At 38.2% G+C, this 18,852-nt stretch overlaps 1 protein-coding gene across 17 annotated transcripts in view; it reads left to right on the top strand.

Moving 5' to 3' along the window:
- Positions 1 to 18,852, top strand: part of dock7 (dedicator of cytokinesis 7) — a 92,493-nt gene that overhangs the window by 63,651 nt on the left and 9,990 nt on the right. For 5 of the 17 annotated variants that reach the window (XM_061684907.1, XM_061684896.1, XM_061684906.1 and 2 more), the window contains 14 exons: positions 2,711 to 2,889; positions 3,625 to 3,807; positions 4,864 to 5,023; positions 5,699 to 5,795; positions 6,053 to 6,070; positions 7,567 to 7,663; positions 10,196 to 10,330; positions 13,526 to 13,678; positions 13,919 to 14,077; positions 15,391 to 15,491; positions 15,601 to 15,793; positions 16,135 to 16,278; positions 16,395 to 16,526; positions 17,284 to 17,298. In XM_061684907.1, the coding sequence (XP_061540891.1) occupies positions 2,711 to 2,889; positions 3,625 to 3,807; positions 4,864 to 5,023; positions 5,699 to 5,795; positions 6,053 to 6,070; positions 7,567 to 7,663; positions 10,196 to 10,330; positions 13,526 to 13,678; positions 13,919 to 14,077; positions 15,391 to 15,491; positions 15,601 to 15,793; positions 16,135 to 16,278; positions 16,395 to 16,526; positions 17,284 to 17,298 (1,766 nt within the window). The remainder of the gene's footprint in view (positions 1 to 2,710; positions 2,890 to 3,624; positions 3,808 to 4,863; positions 5,024 to 5,698; positions 5,796 to 6,052; positions 6,071 to 7,566; positions 7,664 to 10,195; positions 10,331 to 13,525; positions 13,679 to 13,918; positions 14,078 to 15,390; positions 15,492 to 15,600; positions 15,794 to 16,134; positions 16,279 to 16,394; positions 16,527 to 17,283; positions 17,299 to 18,852) is intronic. The other 12 variants (XM_061684903.1, XM_061684908.1, XM_061684901.1 and 9 more) reach the window with 6 other exon arrangements.

Raw genomic sequence — 18,852 nt, 5'->3', positions numbered from 1 at the left:
ATTGCTCTTGTGCTCTCTCAATATATTATGTTTCGGCCTGCCTCGATAGCAATTTGTTTAGGACGTTATAGTTTCCCAAAAACTATCACGATAAACGATAGTATGGTTGTTTTTTTATTATTTTGATTTTTGATTTTTTTAATTCTCAAGAATATTGAACATTGGCATCGTAATGTAGAACATTAATTAAAATCCATTTTCTACTCGTCTTATCCTCACTAGGGTTGCGGGTATGCTGGAGATAGCTGAGGATGAGAGGCGGGGTACCCCCTGACTAGTGTCCAGTCAATCGCAGGGCAAATAAATAAAATATCTTAAATAAATAAAACATAGAAAAAAAACAGACCCAGGCTCTGTTCACAAAAATTTTACTTAAACAAATATTAAGTATTTGGTTCAGAGGTACAGAGTCATTAACTGACGAATGAGGTTAAAAAAAAGTCTTAAAGCCTGCCAAATTTGAATGAATTTAAAAAACAAAAAATGTAAGTTTTCAAAAGCATTTTGGCTTTGTCACTCTTTTAAAGTCAGATATCATCCATTGTAATATGACTAGTTTTTATTTTGTCATTTAGTTATTGCATGAATGTTATGAACTATTTTTTGCTGCCTAGGTGGCAGTAAAGCCTAAGCCATGGAGTTCAATGCCTGGATGACGTTATGTTGGAAAAGAACCGGAAAGACGACTTAGTCACGTCGGTGTGACATGTCCTTTCCTATGTTCGAAAAATAAAGCACCTTCATAATTCTTTCTGCCCGTATAATGCATTCCACAAAGGTTAAGGAAAGGTGGTAAAAAGGTTAAAATACTGTCGCCGGTTAGAAGATTTGACTTTCCGGAGAGTCCCTATGTCATGTGATAAAAAACGAAGGCGCTGATTGGCCGAAGACGAGATCTGTGTATCGCCGATTGATTGCTATTCCTTACAGTTCCCGGATGTCCGTCACAGCTAATTTGAAATTGAGTTTGTCAAACTGAACGTGAAAATGTATCATTTGAATTTTCAGTGTGGACAAAAAAATTCTTACAATCGCTTTCACGTTTATTGGACTTCAAACTAATAAATTCAATTTAAAATTACACTATTCAGATTCAGTTTTTAAATGCAATGTTTCAAATTAAACAATACAAATTCTAATTATGTTTTTCAAATTCAGTTTTTGAATGCAATTATTTAAGTGTAGAAATTCAATTTCAAATATAAATGATTCAAATTCAGTTCCTGCTGGCAAATATTTCAGCCCATAGCAGGCTTTCAGAGCCCTTTACTTAGCAAGCGATAGACCCATCTCAAATCTCCTTTTCATAGCCAAGATTGTAGAGAGAGTTATTTTTAACAACTCAGCAATTTCTTGAACTTAAATGGACTTTTTGACAAATTTCAATCAGGGAGTTATTTTGTAACCATTGGAAGTGATTAATCTCATCGAATGGCAATGACCTATGGGGTCCCTGAAGGGTCAGTTCTTGGACCCCTCCTATTCAGCCTGTATATGCTACCCTTGGGTCAAATTCTTCACAAGTTAGGTTTTGACCATCATAGCTATGCAACTGACACACAGTTATATCTTGCAGTGTCTCTAGATGACTACAGTTCAATTGAGGTGTTGTGTCACTGTCTCAAACAGATAAATATCTGGAGGAGCCAAAATATTCTTCAATTAAACCACAACAAAACTGAGATAATTGTTTTTGGCAATAAAGAAAAGAGGATTCCTGTTAGTAAATACCTGGAGTCACTCTCTTTAAAAACAGAAGACCAAGTCCGAAACCTTGGTGTTCTGATAGATTCCGACCTGACTTTCAACAGTCATATCAAATCAATTACTAAAACTGCCTTCTACCATCTCAAGAGCATATCCAGAGTGAAGGCTTGCATGTGTCAAGCAGACCAGGAGAAGCTCATCCATGCTTTTATCTCAAGTAGACTTCACTATTGTATCTGTTTTCTGACTGGACTCCCCAAAAAGAGCATTAAACAGCTGCAGCTCATTCAGAATGCTGCAGCACGGGTTCTGACCAGAACAAAGAGGTCAGGGCATATTACTGCAGTTCTAAAGTCTTTACACTGGCTTCCAGTCAGCTTTAGAATATATTTTAAAGTTCTGCTACTGGTCTATAAGTCACTCAACGGTTAGGTCCTAAATACATGAATAAAATGATCATGGAATATACATCCCGTAGGGCTCTGAGATCGACAGACTCAGGTCAAATAGTGGAGCACAGAGTCCAAAGTAAACATGGTGAAGCAGCATTTAGCTATTATGCTGCACACAAATGTAATCAGTTGCCAACAAAAGTGACGTCAGCCCCAAGTGTGCATGTTTTTAAGTCCAGGTGAAAAACTCTTCTTTCCCCCCCATGCTTTTTAGAGCATTTCCACTTTTAAATGATTTGTTGCACTGTACGCTGTTTTAATTGTATTTTTTATTTTATTTTATCCCCCTCTTTGTTTTAAATGTTCTGTTTTTTCTTTGTTTTTAAATGCTTTTAATCATGTAAAGCACATTGAGTTACCTTGTGGATGAAATGAGATATATAAATACATTTGCTTTGCTTACTTTAGACTTTTACAATTGTTTGAACAGCTGTTTTTTCAGAGTTTGAGTTGTACTTCTCTTCCATGAAATTAATTTGAGTGTTGTCCTACAGTTAAAATAATTTGCCAAACTGTATTTTTCTCTACCTTTCTGAAACAATTTTTACTAGAATCCCTTAACCAGTGGGGTCGACCAGGTGGGCCCCAGGGCGTCACTGTCGGCAGCAACGGAGAAGATGTTGAGGCAGAAGGAAACAGCATGATTAATCAGACTGTTGCCATGGCCATAGCAGGCACCACCACTACCTCTCCAATGTCCAGACCAAGCAGCTTCTTGTTGAGTTCGCAGGTAATGGATATAAGCTGCACATACTGTATCACACACAGTACTGTGCTGCATCCTGTGGTGTGCATGCAGCCTGACGGTGGCAGTACAGTGACCGAAAAGAGTTGATTGGTGATGTAAAACGTCTAAAACTAAACTCCAACTGTTGCACAAAACTGAGATAATTACATATACATAATCACAACCACCATGTACATTAATAAATAGTATTTTATAGCCTATGTATTCCAAGAGTGCTGAGTTTTGATTTTGACTTTTGAGATCTGGACAATAAATGTTCTCAAAATAACATTATTTTACTTTGTTTAAAAAAAAAAAAGAATAATAATAAAAAAAAAAAATCAATCTAGCTTCGCTAAAAGACCATACAAACTTATATTTCTCGTAATTTGTCATTCTGTAAATAAAACTGCCAAGGCATTGTTTTGATTGAGTCAAAACTGAAATTAAAAGTTACAAAAAAATAAGCTGTCAATATTTTGTCATTCTTGTTTTTCTGGTGGCATGTGTTTGTATTGGCTCAGACGCAAGTATTGCATACAAAATCAAAATGTTCCTGAGCGATAATGATAGCGGTTGGCATCTCGAGTGGTGTCTCTCATTCTTTCTTCACAAACGCATAGCACAACAGAATCTAACAATAATAATAATCTATTGATTGTTATCTATATTATCGCCATATTGTCCCCCCCACCCCCCTTTTTGCCTTCATGTATTTCTCTTGGTCCTTTTTTCCAGGCGAATCGTCAGCATGGAAGTTTCTCGGCCGAGTCAAGTCGCAGTCTGCTCATCTGTCTGCTGTGGGTGCTTAAAAACGCAGATGAGCTGGTGTTGCAGAAGTGGTTCACAGATCTTTCAGTCTCACAGCTGAACCGCCTGTTAGATCTCCTCTACCTCTGTGTCTCTTGCTTTGAGTACAAGGTGAGATACCTAACATCGCTTCCTCTGCACATTAGGATGGATTTACACTACATGGATGAAGTGACACAATTCTCAGAGGGGGCACAATTTAGATAAGGGAGTTGAAATAAATATTTGCATACAATAAAAATCTGTGAAATCAGTCCTCTTACAATTTACAAATGTGGATAAAAATTATCTGCCAATGTGACAGGACCGTCGACACACAAATCAGCTATATCCTGTCAATCCAAGGCTACCATTTAAATGTGCCAATTGTTCATGTAGACACAACCGTCTGCCAATGAACACAATATATCTCACACATTTTAAGAAAGCATACTGTATGTGATAAACTAAAACTACAGCAAAACCAGAGAAAGTCTTTAAATGGTGAGAACCAAACAGACCATTTGATAAGGAAAACTATTCCCCACAGTGGTCAGTGAAGTAATGCCTCAGTTACCTGCTTAAACCTATGGGCAGAGTCAGTCCAAAACCAACTTAACAGTATGTAACGTTTAATATTCCTGCGATTTGCTGGCAAACAGTTCATTATGTACCCCGCGTCACGCCTTAAGTCAGGCTCAACCATACCCGTGACCCTAATGAGGATCAGCGGTACAGAAAATGGAAGGATGGCTATTTTTTGTTTACCTTCCTGTTGTTGCTGCCCGATAGAGATGCTGGTGTATTTATTATTATTATAATTTTTTTTTGTGTGTGCGCACATTTTGTGCTTCTTCGCAAGCAGGTTGTTTCAGGTGTTCACTACATTTAAACGCAGTGTGATATAGGTCACTTAACAATAATTTAAAAAAATATTGATAAAGGAAATCAATTGTAATTGGGCACTTAGACCCTAGAGTAAATCCAGCCCTATGTGCTTTAGCTGCTGAATTTCCTAACAACTGCTTTCTTCTTCTTCCAGAATGATTGTAATGTGTTTGTCACTTTGCATGTTGCATGCACTTTTTCATGCAGTTAAACCTGCTCTGCTTCCTGAGTGCTGTGCTGCAAATAACTTTCCTGCCATTTTTCTCTTTTGCCACTCACCCTCTTCTTCATGGATACAAGGCCCATGTTGTGTTCACCATGCAGGGGAAGAAAGCTTTCGAGCGCATGAACAGTCTGACTTTCAAAAAGTCTAAAGACATGAAAGCCAAGCTGGAGGAGGCCATCTTGGGTAGCATCGGTGCCAGGCAGGAGATGGTGCGACGCAGCCGTGGGCAGCTAGGTGGGCTCACAAGACACTCTGGGAGACAAACAAAAAGCCATGAGCAATACCCTTATGTACATTTCACAATTTTGCAACAATAAATTGTACTGTACATCTTTGTACACTGTACACTACTGTACAGCATTAAACGGGTAAAGCGAGACAAACTGTTGTCATTTAATTGTCAGTCAGAGAATTGTCACTTCCCTGCGAAACCCGGTTTAAAATGAGCAGAAAAGAAAAACAAAAAAGCCATTATTTAAAATACATTATTGGATTGTGATCAAGAGAGGATTTCAAGACCAGAGTATTTTGTTTATGGATGGTGTTGGCACAAAGCACTGTACCATGTTGGGCTCTTCTGCCTTATTGAATTAATTAGCAGGTTACTCAGTTTCACACTAATTTGTAGATATGCTTTATATGTTGCCGGCACAGTGATCACATTCCTGCCTCCACACCTTGTGGTGTCAAGGTAGCTGGATCAAAGGTTACAGTTACAAACTGTAGTGTAAATGTGTAAATGTGGTTAATAATAGAAAATAAAACTATGCACTATATAACTTACACCCTTCATACATTCTTATGGCTGTAAATCTAAATGTAGCTGTAGATATAGCTACTACAAACACATCATTTTGTACTCTCTCAATGATTAAAGCAAATAAATATGCTCTTTTTTCTCTCTCCCAGAGCGTAGTCCTTCAGGCAGTGCCTTTGGCAGCCAGGAAAATCTGCGGTGGAGGAAGGACATGACCCACTGGAGACAGAACAGTGAAAGATTAGACAAGTAGGCTCTGTCTTAATAGTTTGTTAATGCCTATTCCATCAATAACCGTCTTCAACAAACAAGGAAAGCCAACCAGGCTGCATATTTATTCCGCAATTGGCCTTGTTTGTAATTAAAGCCATAATCCAAAAATAATAATTATCGTTTTGTTCAGCATCAATGGTGTGTTTTTTTTGCACAAAAATGTACTACTTTAGTTTGGGTCCTGTCACTCTTGTTTACACTTAATTATTTCATGTTGCTGTGTGTTCATGTAGGAGTCACAGATCACTCAGGTATTGTATGCCCCACATTTGCTGTGTGCGCTTTTGAGTCTGTTTTCTAAAGTTTCTTGAGCAATGTGTTCACTTGCATGTGGAAGTACTGGCAGTTGATGTCAGTATTAACTGAGTTAAGGTTGCCTACATTTTACACCCCAAAAATTTTGTAACACTCATAAATTCTGTGTTTCTTCAATTATTAATTCATAAATGAAAGAAAAATGTCCAAAAATACTGCTTTAGTGCAACATGTACTGCATAGTGGTAAGAAGTTACTGTACAGACACTAAACATGAACAGGATGTACTGGCAATACTAGTCGTTTACTCACTTTGTTGTTTTTCTCGGGCAAATATATTGTAGAGCATTAACTATAAAAAGGAAGAACTAATTTTTAAAATAAGTAATTATTCCTAATACTTATGCAGGGAACACTGGAGTCACATGATATTGATAATGGTATATCTGGTCTATATCTTTGTAAATTGCACATGCACATGGATGCACCACAAGAAACTCATATATGCTGGCTTTACTATTTATCCCCTTATGCCCCAATAACATTGTGCTTGTTTGGGTTGGTGGTGGCTGAGTCTGGTTTGCTTTTTTAATGTGTGCTGCATATTTTTAGCCTGAGGGTGGTGTGTTTTCCTTCTTACTATCACAGAAAAAAGCTGTTTGTTATCCATTTTTGTGAAGATATATTTAGTCGCCTAGGTAATTCAAAGCCTGTTAATCTTGCAGTGTAGCTGCATCCAAATAATAATAAAAAAAAAACTACTATGTGTAGAGCCACGTGGAATCTCAAAATCCTAAAAGATCTTAACTCATTGGAAGCAGCAAATTTGGACTGGCTATCTGTTTTTTGATCAACATGGGCTGTTACTGGTGGGTCCTTTTGAAATAGTTTTACCTCATTGTTACAGTACATTTTGACCAATTTGAAAACAGATATTCAACTTCGGTGTTTTCTGAAGTGGTTAAGTTCCAAAGCATTTACAAAGCGGTGTATAATTTGGCATTTTATAGATAATTTGATGTCGAATAATTATCTTTGCATTTAACTAAATTAATATTTGGTCTTGAAAGAACAGTGTTTTTGTGAAGTGTGTTTGTTTTCTTCAAGTACTGTATAGCCATCTTGATAGTGCTGGTGCTAGAATAGTTGACAGTTTGAACTGCTTGGGGCATTTTCAGCCACCCTGGTAATTCATAAAGTTTGAATCGGTGCAACAGGTAAAGTTTAAACCACACAGAAGCCCATCTGTCCTTGATTAGATTGTTGTGAAAGCAACATAATGTCCTCTCACGAGCTTCAATTAATTGTAAATTGACCTTTAGACCCCCAACAACACATGGAAACATGAAGACAATCAGCTTCTGTAAAAATCATCAATACTGCACTGCAAAACATGGCTCGACCACAGTGGCTGGAATGTGAAACCTCTTGTAACACATTCCCTTTGGTCTACACTACAAACTGAGACTCATTTCTGTTTCTGTGATAATAGGACAAGAGCAGAGTTGGAGCATGAAGCACTTATTGACGGTAACCTTGCGACAGAGGCCAACTTAATCATTCTTGATACACTGGAGATCATTGTACAGGTATGTGAGTGAATAAGGATGGGAATTGAGAACCGAGAATTAGTGGGAGCCAATCCCAAAGTTAACAATTCCGTGGAATTGTTTGCTTAATTTTCAAACGATTCTGAATCGTTTGCTTAATTTTCAAACGATTCTGTTATCGATCCTATTTGGAATAATGACATCATTGTGCATGGTATGCATTGCTGTATTAATGGAATAAATCACTCTCACCATTCTGAGTAAGGGTGCCAGACTGCCCCCAAAAGCAGCAGAAAACGCACAACTAAAAGCAACACCAGTTTAACGAAAAATGATGAAAAACAACACCACTTTAACTATTAAGCCGTCTGTACAAAATACCACATGAAAGATGCGTTTTAACACAAGTCAAAACGTGATGGAGTAATTTTTACTACAGCAATGCATTATGGGAAACAGCGTGCACATTTTCCGGGTCTAGCTGCCAGAAACTGTGACCGAAGCTTGCCTGGGCCTCTCAGGGGCAGTGTGGTGCGCTGCGTGCATGGAGCTACACATTTGCGGTACGCCAAAAAAAAAGAGTACAAGAAGAAAGTCACGATAGAGCTTGAAAACGTTAGTTTTTCACAGATTTGGAAGAATATATGACTGAAAGTATTGTTATATTACCTGTCTGTATGTGTTACTAGGTTACAAGGTTTGTATCAAAGATTTTACCAAAAATAATGATCACCTTCAATTGACACTGTCAGAATATTTTAATGTTTAATATTTTCTTGTATTGGATTGTGCAGATATATCTAATACTGATACTGGGGTTAAGGGTTGTCATACTAATTTCGTTTACGGGCCACATTGTAGATACGGTTTTAAGGGCCGTTATAACTGAGAAACCATGTAAATGTTTAATCGCTTCATTATTATTACATCTACACAACAAATTGATGGATAATTGTTTTGAAAATCAGAAGTCAACGATTACAGTTCAATTATTGATTGAGTTACTGTAAAAATGGGTGTGGTAACAATTTTATTATTTTGTTGTTGCAATATCTCAACTAGGGGTGTAATGATTAATTTTAGTAATGATTCAATTTGTATCACGATTAGTGTTTGCCGATTTGATTCAAGGACGGTATTGGTTCAGTTAGAACAATACTGTTTGAAACGATTCAGTGGCTGGAAATTGATTCAGTAACGTTTTAGCCAAATTCTTTTCCAGTGTGACTGTGAAATAAATGCCTGCATACTAGACAGTGCAGGTAAAATTTCCTAGATTCCTGTTGTTTCTTGTAAGGGAATCAGGTAAAATTAAGGTAATTAAATTCAAAGATTTCCCTGATGTACTTCTTTTGCTTTGCAATAAAACAAAGGGGGTAGCAGCAACTTATTTCTCTTATTTCAGCTATGATTTTACTAATCTATCTATCTAGCAGTTAAGAGTCTTTAGAGAAGTGTACTGAGAATAGTGTGCTTGTTTAGAGAAGTGTACTGAGAATGGTGTGCTTGTTAATGACATCGTTCTGTAACTTCTGTGGAACAACACTCATACATACCCGACTAATGGGTGCGGTTAAGCTCATGCCTTTTTATACTGTGGATAAGTGATATTCCTGCCACTTGGCACCTGCTGAAAGTAACTAAAAAGTTACATTTTTCTAAGTTACTTTTGAAATCAAGTAACCAGTAAAGTAAGTAAGTTACATTTAAGCTGAAGTAATCAGTAATTAAGTTAATTTTTCAAGGTAACTGTGGCAACACTGTTAATAATGCATCGAGAGCTAAATAAATGTTAGCAGCTAGCAAGCTAAGCTAATCAGCTTTAAAGGGACACATTCGTATTGATAATTCCTCGCTTGTCTCCTTCTCATCTGCCATCCACCAGACAGACTGATGTCCTAAACGTCAATAAAAGTGCTTGAAAAAAAAGCACATACTGTGGTGTCTCGTCCAACCACTAGGGGCACTACGGAAACGAGTGACTCTATGTGGCGCGTAGAAAAGGAAACGAAAAAGAAAAGTGACGAAGAAGAACGTAGCCTTTACAGTGCTAACTGCTTTGTGCTACTTGGATAATAAAGCTAAGTAAAAGGAATTACAGAGGTTTTTCATGGACATAGAACACATACACACCTCCATTTAAAGTCTGCCATGAGTTCATCCAATAATTGATTTCCTAGTATTGATACAAATGATTGATTGCCTTTTAAAACCATTTAAATCAATATATTTTTGTTCGGAAAGCTAACACTTGCTGAGCACATATCGATCCAGTTGGATTGTAAGAATATAAATCGATACATTGATATTATGAATGAATCGTTACACCACAAATCTCAATGTTATTATTGATTACATATAGCAATTAGAAATTTTCTTACAGGTTATAGTAAGAATGTTGGAAGTTGACGCAAATGATTTGTTTTCGCGGGCCACATAAAATGATGTGGCGGGCCAGATCTGGCCCCTGAGCCTTGAGTTCGACACCATGGGTTAAAGAGTGTTGATAGTATTGTGTTGTGAGCACTGCAATCATTTTTGCACTATGTATCTCTGTCTCGGTTTCTTCAGACGGTATCGGTGACAGAGTCCAAGGAGAGTATCCTCGGTGGGGTGCTGAAAGTGTTGCTTCACAGTATGGCCTGCAATCAAAGTGCCCTCTACCTGCAGCACTGTTTTGCTACACAGAGAGCACTAGTGTCGAAGGTGGACTATCTTTATTTCATAGTTACACACTGTAATGCCCTTGGATGTAGTCAAGCATGACACTGTCGCTGATGCACTTCATTCGCTTTATTCCCATGATCGTTAACAGAATGTACATTCACACGAGCTGCCATCAGCTACAACTCACCTCCAAGCTCTCCAAACACAGACTCCCCGACTTGAGTTAACATTCACGCTTAAATGTCCCTTTGCCCTTTCATGTGCAATGTTCCTTTATAGTTTAATCAAATCAACCGCCAATCACCCGGCCCGCCCTTAACGGCCCATACACTGAGGCAGAAATACCACAATATTCAGTCCCCTACAAAAGTATTGGAACGGCAAGGTCAATTCCATTGTTTTTGAATATGAGACAAAAGGTCAGAATTCCAGCTTTCATTTCATGGTAATTACCTCGAGATGTTAAACAACTCAGGACAGAGCATCTTTTGTTTGAAGCTGCCCACTTTTCAAGTGAGCAAAAGTATTGCAACAGACATGATTAAATTAACTTAAAGTGGAAACGTGGATAGGACGAAATGGAACAGTCCTTAAATGGTTCAGGTCCTACCTTGAGGAAAGGAGTTATTTTGTAACCATTGGAAGTGTTCAACCTCATTGAATGGCAATGACCTATGGGGTCCCTCAAGGGTCAGTACTTGGATCCCTCCTGTTCAGCCTGTATATGCTACCTTTGGGTCAAATTCATCAAAACTTTTGATGAATAATTTTGACTATCATAGCTATGCAGATGACACACAGTTACATCTGCCAGTGTCTCCAGATGACTACAGTTCAATTGAGGTGTTGTGTCACTGTCTAAAACAGAGAAATATCTGGATGAGCCAACGTATTCTTCAATTAAACCACAACAAAACAGAGATAATTGTTTTTGGCAATAAAGAAAAGAGGATTGCTGTTAGTAAATACCTGGAGTCACTCTCTTTAAAAACCAAAGACCAAGTTCGAAACCTTGGTGTTCTGATAAATTCTGACCTGACTTTTAACAGTCATATCAAATCAATGACTAAAACTGCCTTCTACCATCTGAAGAACATATCCAGAGTGAAGGCTTGCATGTGTCAAGCAGACCAGGAGAAGCTCATCCATGCTTTTATCTCAAGTAGACTTGACTATTGTAATGGTCTTCTGACTGGACTCCCTAAAAAGAGCATTAAACAGCTGCAGCTCATTCAGAATGCTGCAGCTCGGGTTCTGACCAGAATAAAGCGGTCAGAGCATATTACTCCAATGCTTTAGAATATATTTTAAAGTTATGCTACTGCTCTATAAATCACTAAACGGTTTAGGTCCTGTTAGATGAATGAAATGCTCATGGAATATAAACTCCGTAGGGCTCTGAGATTTGTTGATCAGGTCAAATAGTGGAGCACAGAGTCTAAAGTAAACATGGTGAAGCAGCATTTAGCTATTATGCTGCACACAAATGGAATAAGTTGCCAACAGAAGTGACGTCAGCCCCAAGTGTGCATGTTTTTAAGTCCAGGTTAAAAACTCTTCTTCCCCCCCATGCTTTTTAGAGTATTTCCACTTTTAAATGATATTTGTTGCAATGTACGCTGTTTGAATTGTATTTAAATTTTATTTTTTTTCTCTTCGTTTTAAATGTTTATAAGCTGTTTTTTTCTTTGTTTTAAATGCTTTTAATCATGTGAAGCACATTGAGTTACCTTGTGTATGAAATGCGCCATATAAATAAATTTGCTTTGCTTTAAAGTGAGTAATGTTTAATATTTGGTGGCATAACCCTTACTTGCAATAACTGCATCAAGCCTGCGACCCATTGACTTCACCAGACTGTTGAATTCTTCATTTGAAATGCTTTCCAGGCCTTTACTCCAGCCTCTATCAAGTCTTGTTCGTTTCTTGGGGTTCCTCCCTTTAGTCGCCTCTTCAGGAGGTAAAATGCATGCTCTATTGGGTTAAGGTCCAGAGATTGACTTGACCAGTCGAAGACCTTCCACTTTGTCCCCCTGATGAAGTCCTTTATGTTTTGGGTCATTGTCTTGTTGCAAGATGAAGCTTCTCCCGATTAGTTTGGATGCATTTTTCTTTAAATTGCCAGACAAAATGGTTTGCCAACCTCCACAAGGCAGGGGTTACGGTATCACAATCCACTGTTCGAAGAAGACTTCGACAGAAGAAATAATAGAGGCCATACCACAAGCTGCAAACCACTTTTCAGCAAAAAGAATCTGAAGGCCAGATTGGATTTTGCAAAGAAGTACAGAGATGAGCCACAAAAGTTTTGTAACAAAGTTTTATGGACTGATGAGACCAAAATTAACCTCTGTCAAAGTGATGGAAAGGCGAAAGTATGGAGAAAGAAAGTATCTGCTTATAATCCAAAACACACAAGCTCATCTATGAAGCATGATGGAGGTAATGTCATGGCTTTGGGCTTGCATTGCTGCTTCTGGAACTAGTCTTAATTGATGATGTAACTCATTATAGTAGCAGCAGAATAAATTCTGAAGTCTTCAAAACAATTTTGTCTGGCAATTTCCAGAAAAATGCATCCAATCTAATAGGGAGAAGCTCCATCATGCAATAAGACAATGATCCAAAACACACTGCCAACACAACAAAGGACTTCATCAGGGGGAAAAAGTAGGTCTTAGACTGGCCAAGTCAATCACCAGACCTTAACCCAATAGAGCATGCATTTTACCTCCTGAAGAGGAGACTGAAGGGAGAAAGCCCCAGAAACAAACAAGAACTGAAAGAGGCTGCAGTAAAGGCCTGGAAAACCATTTTAAATGACGAATACAACAGTCTGGTGAAATCAATGGGTCGCAGGCTTGAAGCAGCTATTGCAAGTCAGGGTTATGCCACCAAATATTAAATGTTATTCACTTGAATTTAATTTAATCATGTCTATTCCAATACTTTTGCACACTTGAAAAGTGGGTGGCTTCAAACAAAAGGTGCTCTGTCCTGAGTTAACACATCTAGATGTAAATACCATGAAATGAAAGCTGGAACTCTGAACTTTCGTCTCATATTTCTCTTTTGATCTGAAACCCAAATGTCTTCAGTATACAACAAAAACAAAGGAGTTGACCTTGCCGTTCCAATGCTTTTGGAGGGGACTGTAGTTGTCTATGATCCACAGTGTTTACTGTTTTTGTAGCCTTGCTTTTTGTCAATGTGGCTGTGTGTGCCTTTTTTTAGTTTCCTGAATTGCTGTTTGAAGAGGAGACAGAGCAGTGTGCTGACCTGTGCTTGCGACTGCTAAGGAGCTGCAGTAGCAGTATAAGCACCATCAGGGCCCACGCCAGCGCCTCCCTCTACCTCCTCATGAGGCAGAACTTTGAAATTGGCAACGTTAGTACATTTTTTGCAAGCCAGCAAGTTGTGGTTTGCTATCAAGCCCTCACTTAACAGATAGACATCTTTGATGAATTTGTTACTATTGATAGGCCTTTCTCAGCTCTATTATCTAATAACTCTTGTTCTGTCTACTCAGCATCTGATATCAGTTGTCTTGATAAAATATTATTTTCCCCGTGTCCCTCTTTTTTTAAATTTTTTAAAAATTGTATCATTATTTTTTTTTTTTTTCAGAATTTCGCTCGGGTGAAGATGCAGGTGACCATGTCGCTTTCATCATTGGTGGGAACATCCCAGAATTTTAATGAGGAGTTTCTGCGTCGCTCTCTGAAGACCATCCTTACTTATGCAGAGGAGGACCTTGAGCTTCGGGAAACGACTTTTCCAGACCAGGTACTGATTAGGCTTTACACGATCAGGATTTTTGGGGCTGATCACCGATCAGCGAGTTTAAAAAAAAAAACGATAACCGATCACAAGATGGAGCAATGTGTCTATTTAAATGACCTGTTCATTTACTGTATATACTTGTGAACTTAATGGCTCAAAAAATTATATTTACAATAAATAATGTATCTTTGTTCGTCTATTTATGCCAGTGAGGCATAGTGACAGGCTGAACAAATGAATGGTCTTCTATTAGATGGCAGGAAGTACATCCAGTAATTAATGAATCCACTTTTTGTGACATTTTTGTTTGTTGGTGTGCCGTGAGACTTTTCAATAGTAAAATATGTTCCTTGGCTCCATAAAGGTTGGAAATCACTGCTCGAGTCAGGTCATGTATTCTAATCCGTCAGGTCAAACCAACATTACAACATGACAGAAATGATGGGTGCCACTTCATTGTAATTAAATTACTTCACCCACACCGAAACTTTAGGGCATGATTTGACAGAACGCCTGCATGTTTACGCACAACCATTAGTGCTGGCATTAGCTTGCTAGGCTACATAACGTTTTGTTGCCTGCTTGGGAGCCGTATCATATTAAAAGTATGGGAACATAACTCAAGCAAGCCTAAAATGAAAGTCCTCTCCTGAGCACCGGTGACCAGCAGCGCGTTTTTTCCCCATTTTGTTCTTATAATACAAGTCGGCACGATCCACTCTTGTTGTCGTCACCACGGTAATGAGTGTATCCGGTCGCATTTGAGTTGACACTAAAGTCCAATGATCATAAAAAACGGAATGTGGTGGTATCGTAATAAAAGATTTTATTGCAGTATTCTGACATAGTCCAATCGTGAGAGCAAATCTGTCTTGTTTTCTGATCCGGGCATTACGTGTTGTCTGTCCCACACCGTCAACATGTTTTTTTTCTTATTTAAATAACTTTATTGGCCGTCAGATATTTACAGTACTACGTCAAAAGACGCACGACAAGGCTAAAAATAAACTAGCTTTTGCATTCAAATATACTGTGCACGATGGCGACGCGGAGTAAATGTCTTGATCGGATCGGGAAATTATGACATTGAAGCTGATCAGCATAAAATGCTAAATATCGTCCGATACCGATCAGGCCGAACAGATAGGTGTAAAGTCTAGTTTTGATTATGATGTCAGAATGTTAATATCATTCATTACAGTTTAAGAATACAAACGAGATTATTTAGTTTTTTTTTATTTGTGCTTTGGTAAACCTGGAAGAAAGTTGGGAAGTAACCTTTGTACAGGTTTGAATGTCCTGGTTCTTTTTTGTAGGTGCAAGACCTTGTTTTTAACTTGCACATGATCCTGTCTGACACAGTCAAGATGAAGGAACACCAGGAAGACCCTGAAATGCTAATTGATCTTATGTACAGGTACTATACAAAGCTGAGGCACATTCAAGGAATCTCTTTTCAGTTATAGTGTATCCTTGTTCTGTCCTCACCAGTATTTTAATAACTCTGCATCTATATCCATCTGCAGGATTGCAAAGGGTTACCAGACGTCCCCAGACTTGCGGCTTACATGGCTCCAGAATATGGCCGGAAAACACTCGGAGAGGAACAACAATGCTGAAGCTGCTCAGTGTTTAGTGCACAGTGCTGCCTTGGTAGCGGAATACCTGAGCATGTTGGAGGACCGCAAATATCTCCCTGTGGGCTGTGTGACCTTCCAGGTTAGGATGTTTGGCACCGATTTTGCATACTAAATGTATATACTGTACTTGGGTTGTCCAGTGATCGAAAGGTCGCTGGTTCGAATCCCGGCTCCGACTGTCCGCATATCAGTGTCCTTGGGCTAGACACTGAACCCTAATTTGCCCCCAGTGGGCCTGGCAGCGCCTTGCATGGCAGCAGTCGCCCATTGGTGTATGAATGGGTGAATGTGAGGCTTTGTAAAGTGCTTTGGGCACTGTGATAGTATAGATAAAGCGCTATATAAGTGCAGTCCATTTACCATTTACTGTACAGTATTTTCATTCTTTTTGTTTGTTCATTTGTGTGTTTTTACTTGTAGAATATTTCATCCAACGTGTTGGAGGAGTCTGCTGTCTCTGATGATGTGGTGTCACCGGATGAGGAAGGCATCTGCTCTGGAAAATACTTCACTGAGCTCGGCCTTGTGGGACTCTTAGAGCAAGCTGCTTCATCATTCTCTTTGGTGTGAATGCTTGCAATCTGTTACCATACAAGTGGTCACGTTCGGAATTGTATTATCATTTTTTAATCCCAAATCCTATATGAACATTCTTAGTGTATTTGTTTCTTTCCTGTAAGGCTGGCATGTATGAGGCAGTGAATGAAGTCTACAAGATACTGATCCCAGTCCATGAAGCCAACAGAGATGCAAAGAAGCTAGCCACCATTCATGGTAAACTACAGGAAGCCTTTGGCAAAATTGTCCATCAGGTAAATATGTATTAGAATGTATTGTCTCCCAAATATGCCACTGTATGCACATTTAAAGTTAGACTGCTCTTTGATTTATGAAACATAGGTATACTTTTTCCAGAGTGACATTCTGTGTTCATATTAAAAAAAAAATTACACATTTTTAGCTTGACAGAATTCATAAAATAATACAAATCAGTAAGAGGGGTTATAAATTAGAATGTATACAGCTTTGCATGTTTGTCTTTTTTTCCCCTTCTTTTCTTTATTTAGCCAAACACTGTCTTGTCATATTTGGAGATATAGCTGGATAAAGTGAATACAGAATACAACAACCCAGCAATACAGGGTTGTAATATCGATTTACGATACAGTAGATCTATACTGTACTGTATGATGTTACGCAGAAAGGTGTGTTTTAAAAAAATAAAAATAAAAAATAAAAAAATTGTTTTCCTCTTAACTATGTAGGGAGCTACCGGTCTCAGTTTAAAATACATTACATTATAATGCATATTATGGGAGTTTTATTGCATGAATAATTTGTTACCCCGCAGCAGTTTTCAAGTGTTAGTTTTGCAAATACAGTACCTCACATGAATTATTTCATTCATGTGTTGGGAAACAAAGTTTGTATGATTTAAGGGCTTTGACATGCATTCAGTACCGAGTGCCCTGTTGTTGCTGTAACATCACTCCATATGTGAGTGTTACTGTGGACAGGGGTTGTAAGTGTGCTGTCGTTCACATATCCTATTCTCTCTTTTACACACAGAGTACTGGCTGGGAGGTAGGTGGTTAAATGGTTCCTGCTTGGCCCTGCTCGTCTTTTGTTCACATACTTTTTTTATTTCTACATTTTTATTTGTATTCACGCTCATTTCATTTGCTAGCCACAGGCTTTCTGTTTCTCGCTTTGCTTTTCACATACAGTGCATCTAGTCCAGGGGTCGGCAACCTTAATTACTCAAAGAGCCATTTGAGCTGTGTCCCACAGAAAGAAAAACAAAAACATTGGAGCCGCAAGACCATTTTGACATCTGAATGGAGGATAACACTGCATATTTCGTTTTTTTTTGTTTTTTACGTGTTGTGTATTATTGTGTACTCGCTCTTCTGCATTTATTAAATCAGTGAACTTCTACAGAGGACGCACAATTTTATTTCTACATGAAACATGACCATTTTGAACTCTTAAAGACGCTTGGTTGAAGCTTACGTTCCAATAAAATAATCAGTGTGTTTGAGTCCTCCTCAGTTTCATGAAATTAAAGCAAAACTTAATTACCACCTGCAGCCAACCAAAAATGCCGTCTTTGTTTGTGTTCCGTCATTCTCGCGTGTGGCGCGTGCAGTCAGCTGTCTACTTTAATTAAAAATGACTATTTCACATAAAACAATGTAGAACACACTGTATATTGTGTGTATATATATATATATATATATATATATATATATATACTGTATGTCACATATGCACATATACATACACCGACACGCGTCGGTGGGGGCAACGTTCCCGTCAAAGGCAATGCATGTATATTGAAAATTAATTATAACTTGCGCATTTCTTCACCGATTTTCATGAGATTTTTTTTTTTCTCCCCAACGTCAAAGCATGTGCTAATGATAAAGAAAATTTTAAAAAAGAGCCCAAAAATATTCTTTCCTATGAAAGGTTATTCCCAGTTCCCTTATTGTGATTGTATGATGTTGTATCCAACCATATTCAGCACAATGTGTAGGCATCCTTATTTTGGTTTTCGTGCCATCCACACATGGAATGCGGCGACACTTCGCCGCCACTAGTTAAGCGTTGCCGTAGTCACGCAGCTTTTAAAGGGGCTTGTCAGGTATACCTGCAGTATTGTTCATGTCTGTGGTCTCAAATCGGCGGCTGTGACACATATTTTGAGGGACAGAAATTAAATAAAAAAATTTTTTTGTTAGGTCACCATAATCTTCATATTAAGAATTACATTTGAAAGACAAATGAAGTAAAATAAAAACAAATTGGAAAATAATGAATGTTGTTGTGACAGTAAAACTGCATGGTTCCCAGAATGCATTGCACCATGCAATGCTAAACCGTTAATCCTTTTTGTCCACGTGTTTATGTTACCAGTAGTTAATTGAATGTGTTTTATTGTACTGTCGGGGCATTAATTATTTTGCACTTTGTTTTAGAGAGAAGAAACTGTGACTGTTGTGTGCAATACAATGAGGCCCTGATCAGTTTTACGGTAAATTAGCAAAAAGTCGCCATGCAATAACAGGTAAACAGCAATGGAAGATGAAAGCAGTGATGTTCCTGGACATTGTCAGTGTATCCTTCAACTTCGGT

This window comes from Phycodurus eques, chromosome 8 (assembly GCF_024500275.1).
Source record: "Phycodurus eques isolate BA_2022a chromosome 8, UOR_Pequ_1.1, whole genome shotgun sequence".
Taxonomy (NCBI): domain Eukaryota; kingdom Metazoa; phylum Chordata; class Actinopteri; order Syngnathiformes; family Syngnathidae; genus Phycodurus; species Phycodurus eques.
Note: the sequence above shows the minus strand (reverse complement) of the source record. Positions and strands in the feature narration are given on the sequence as shown.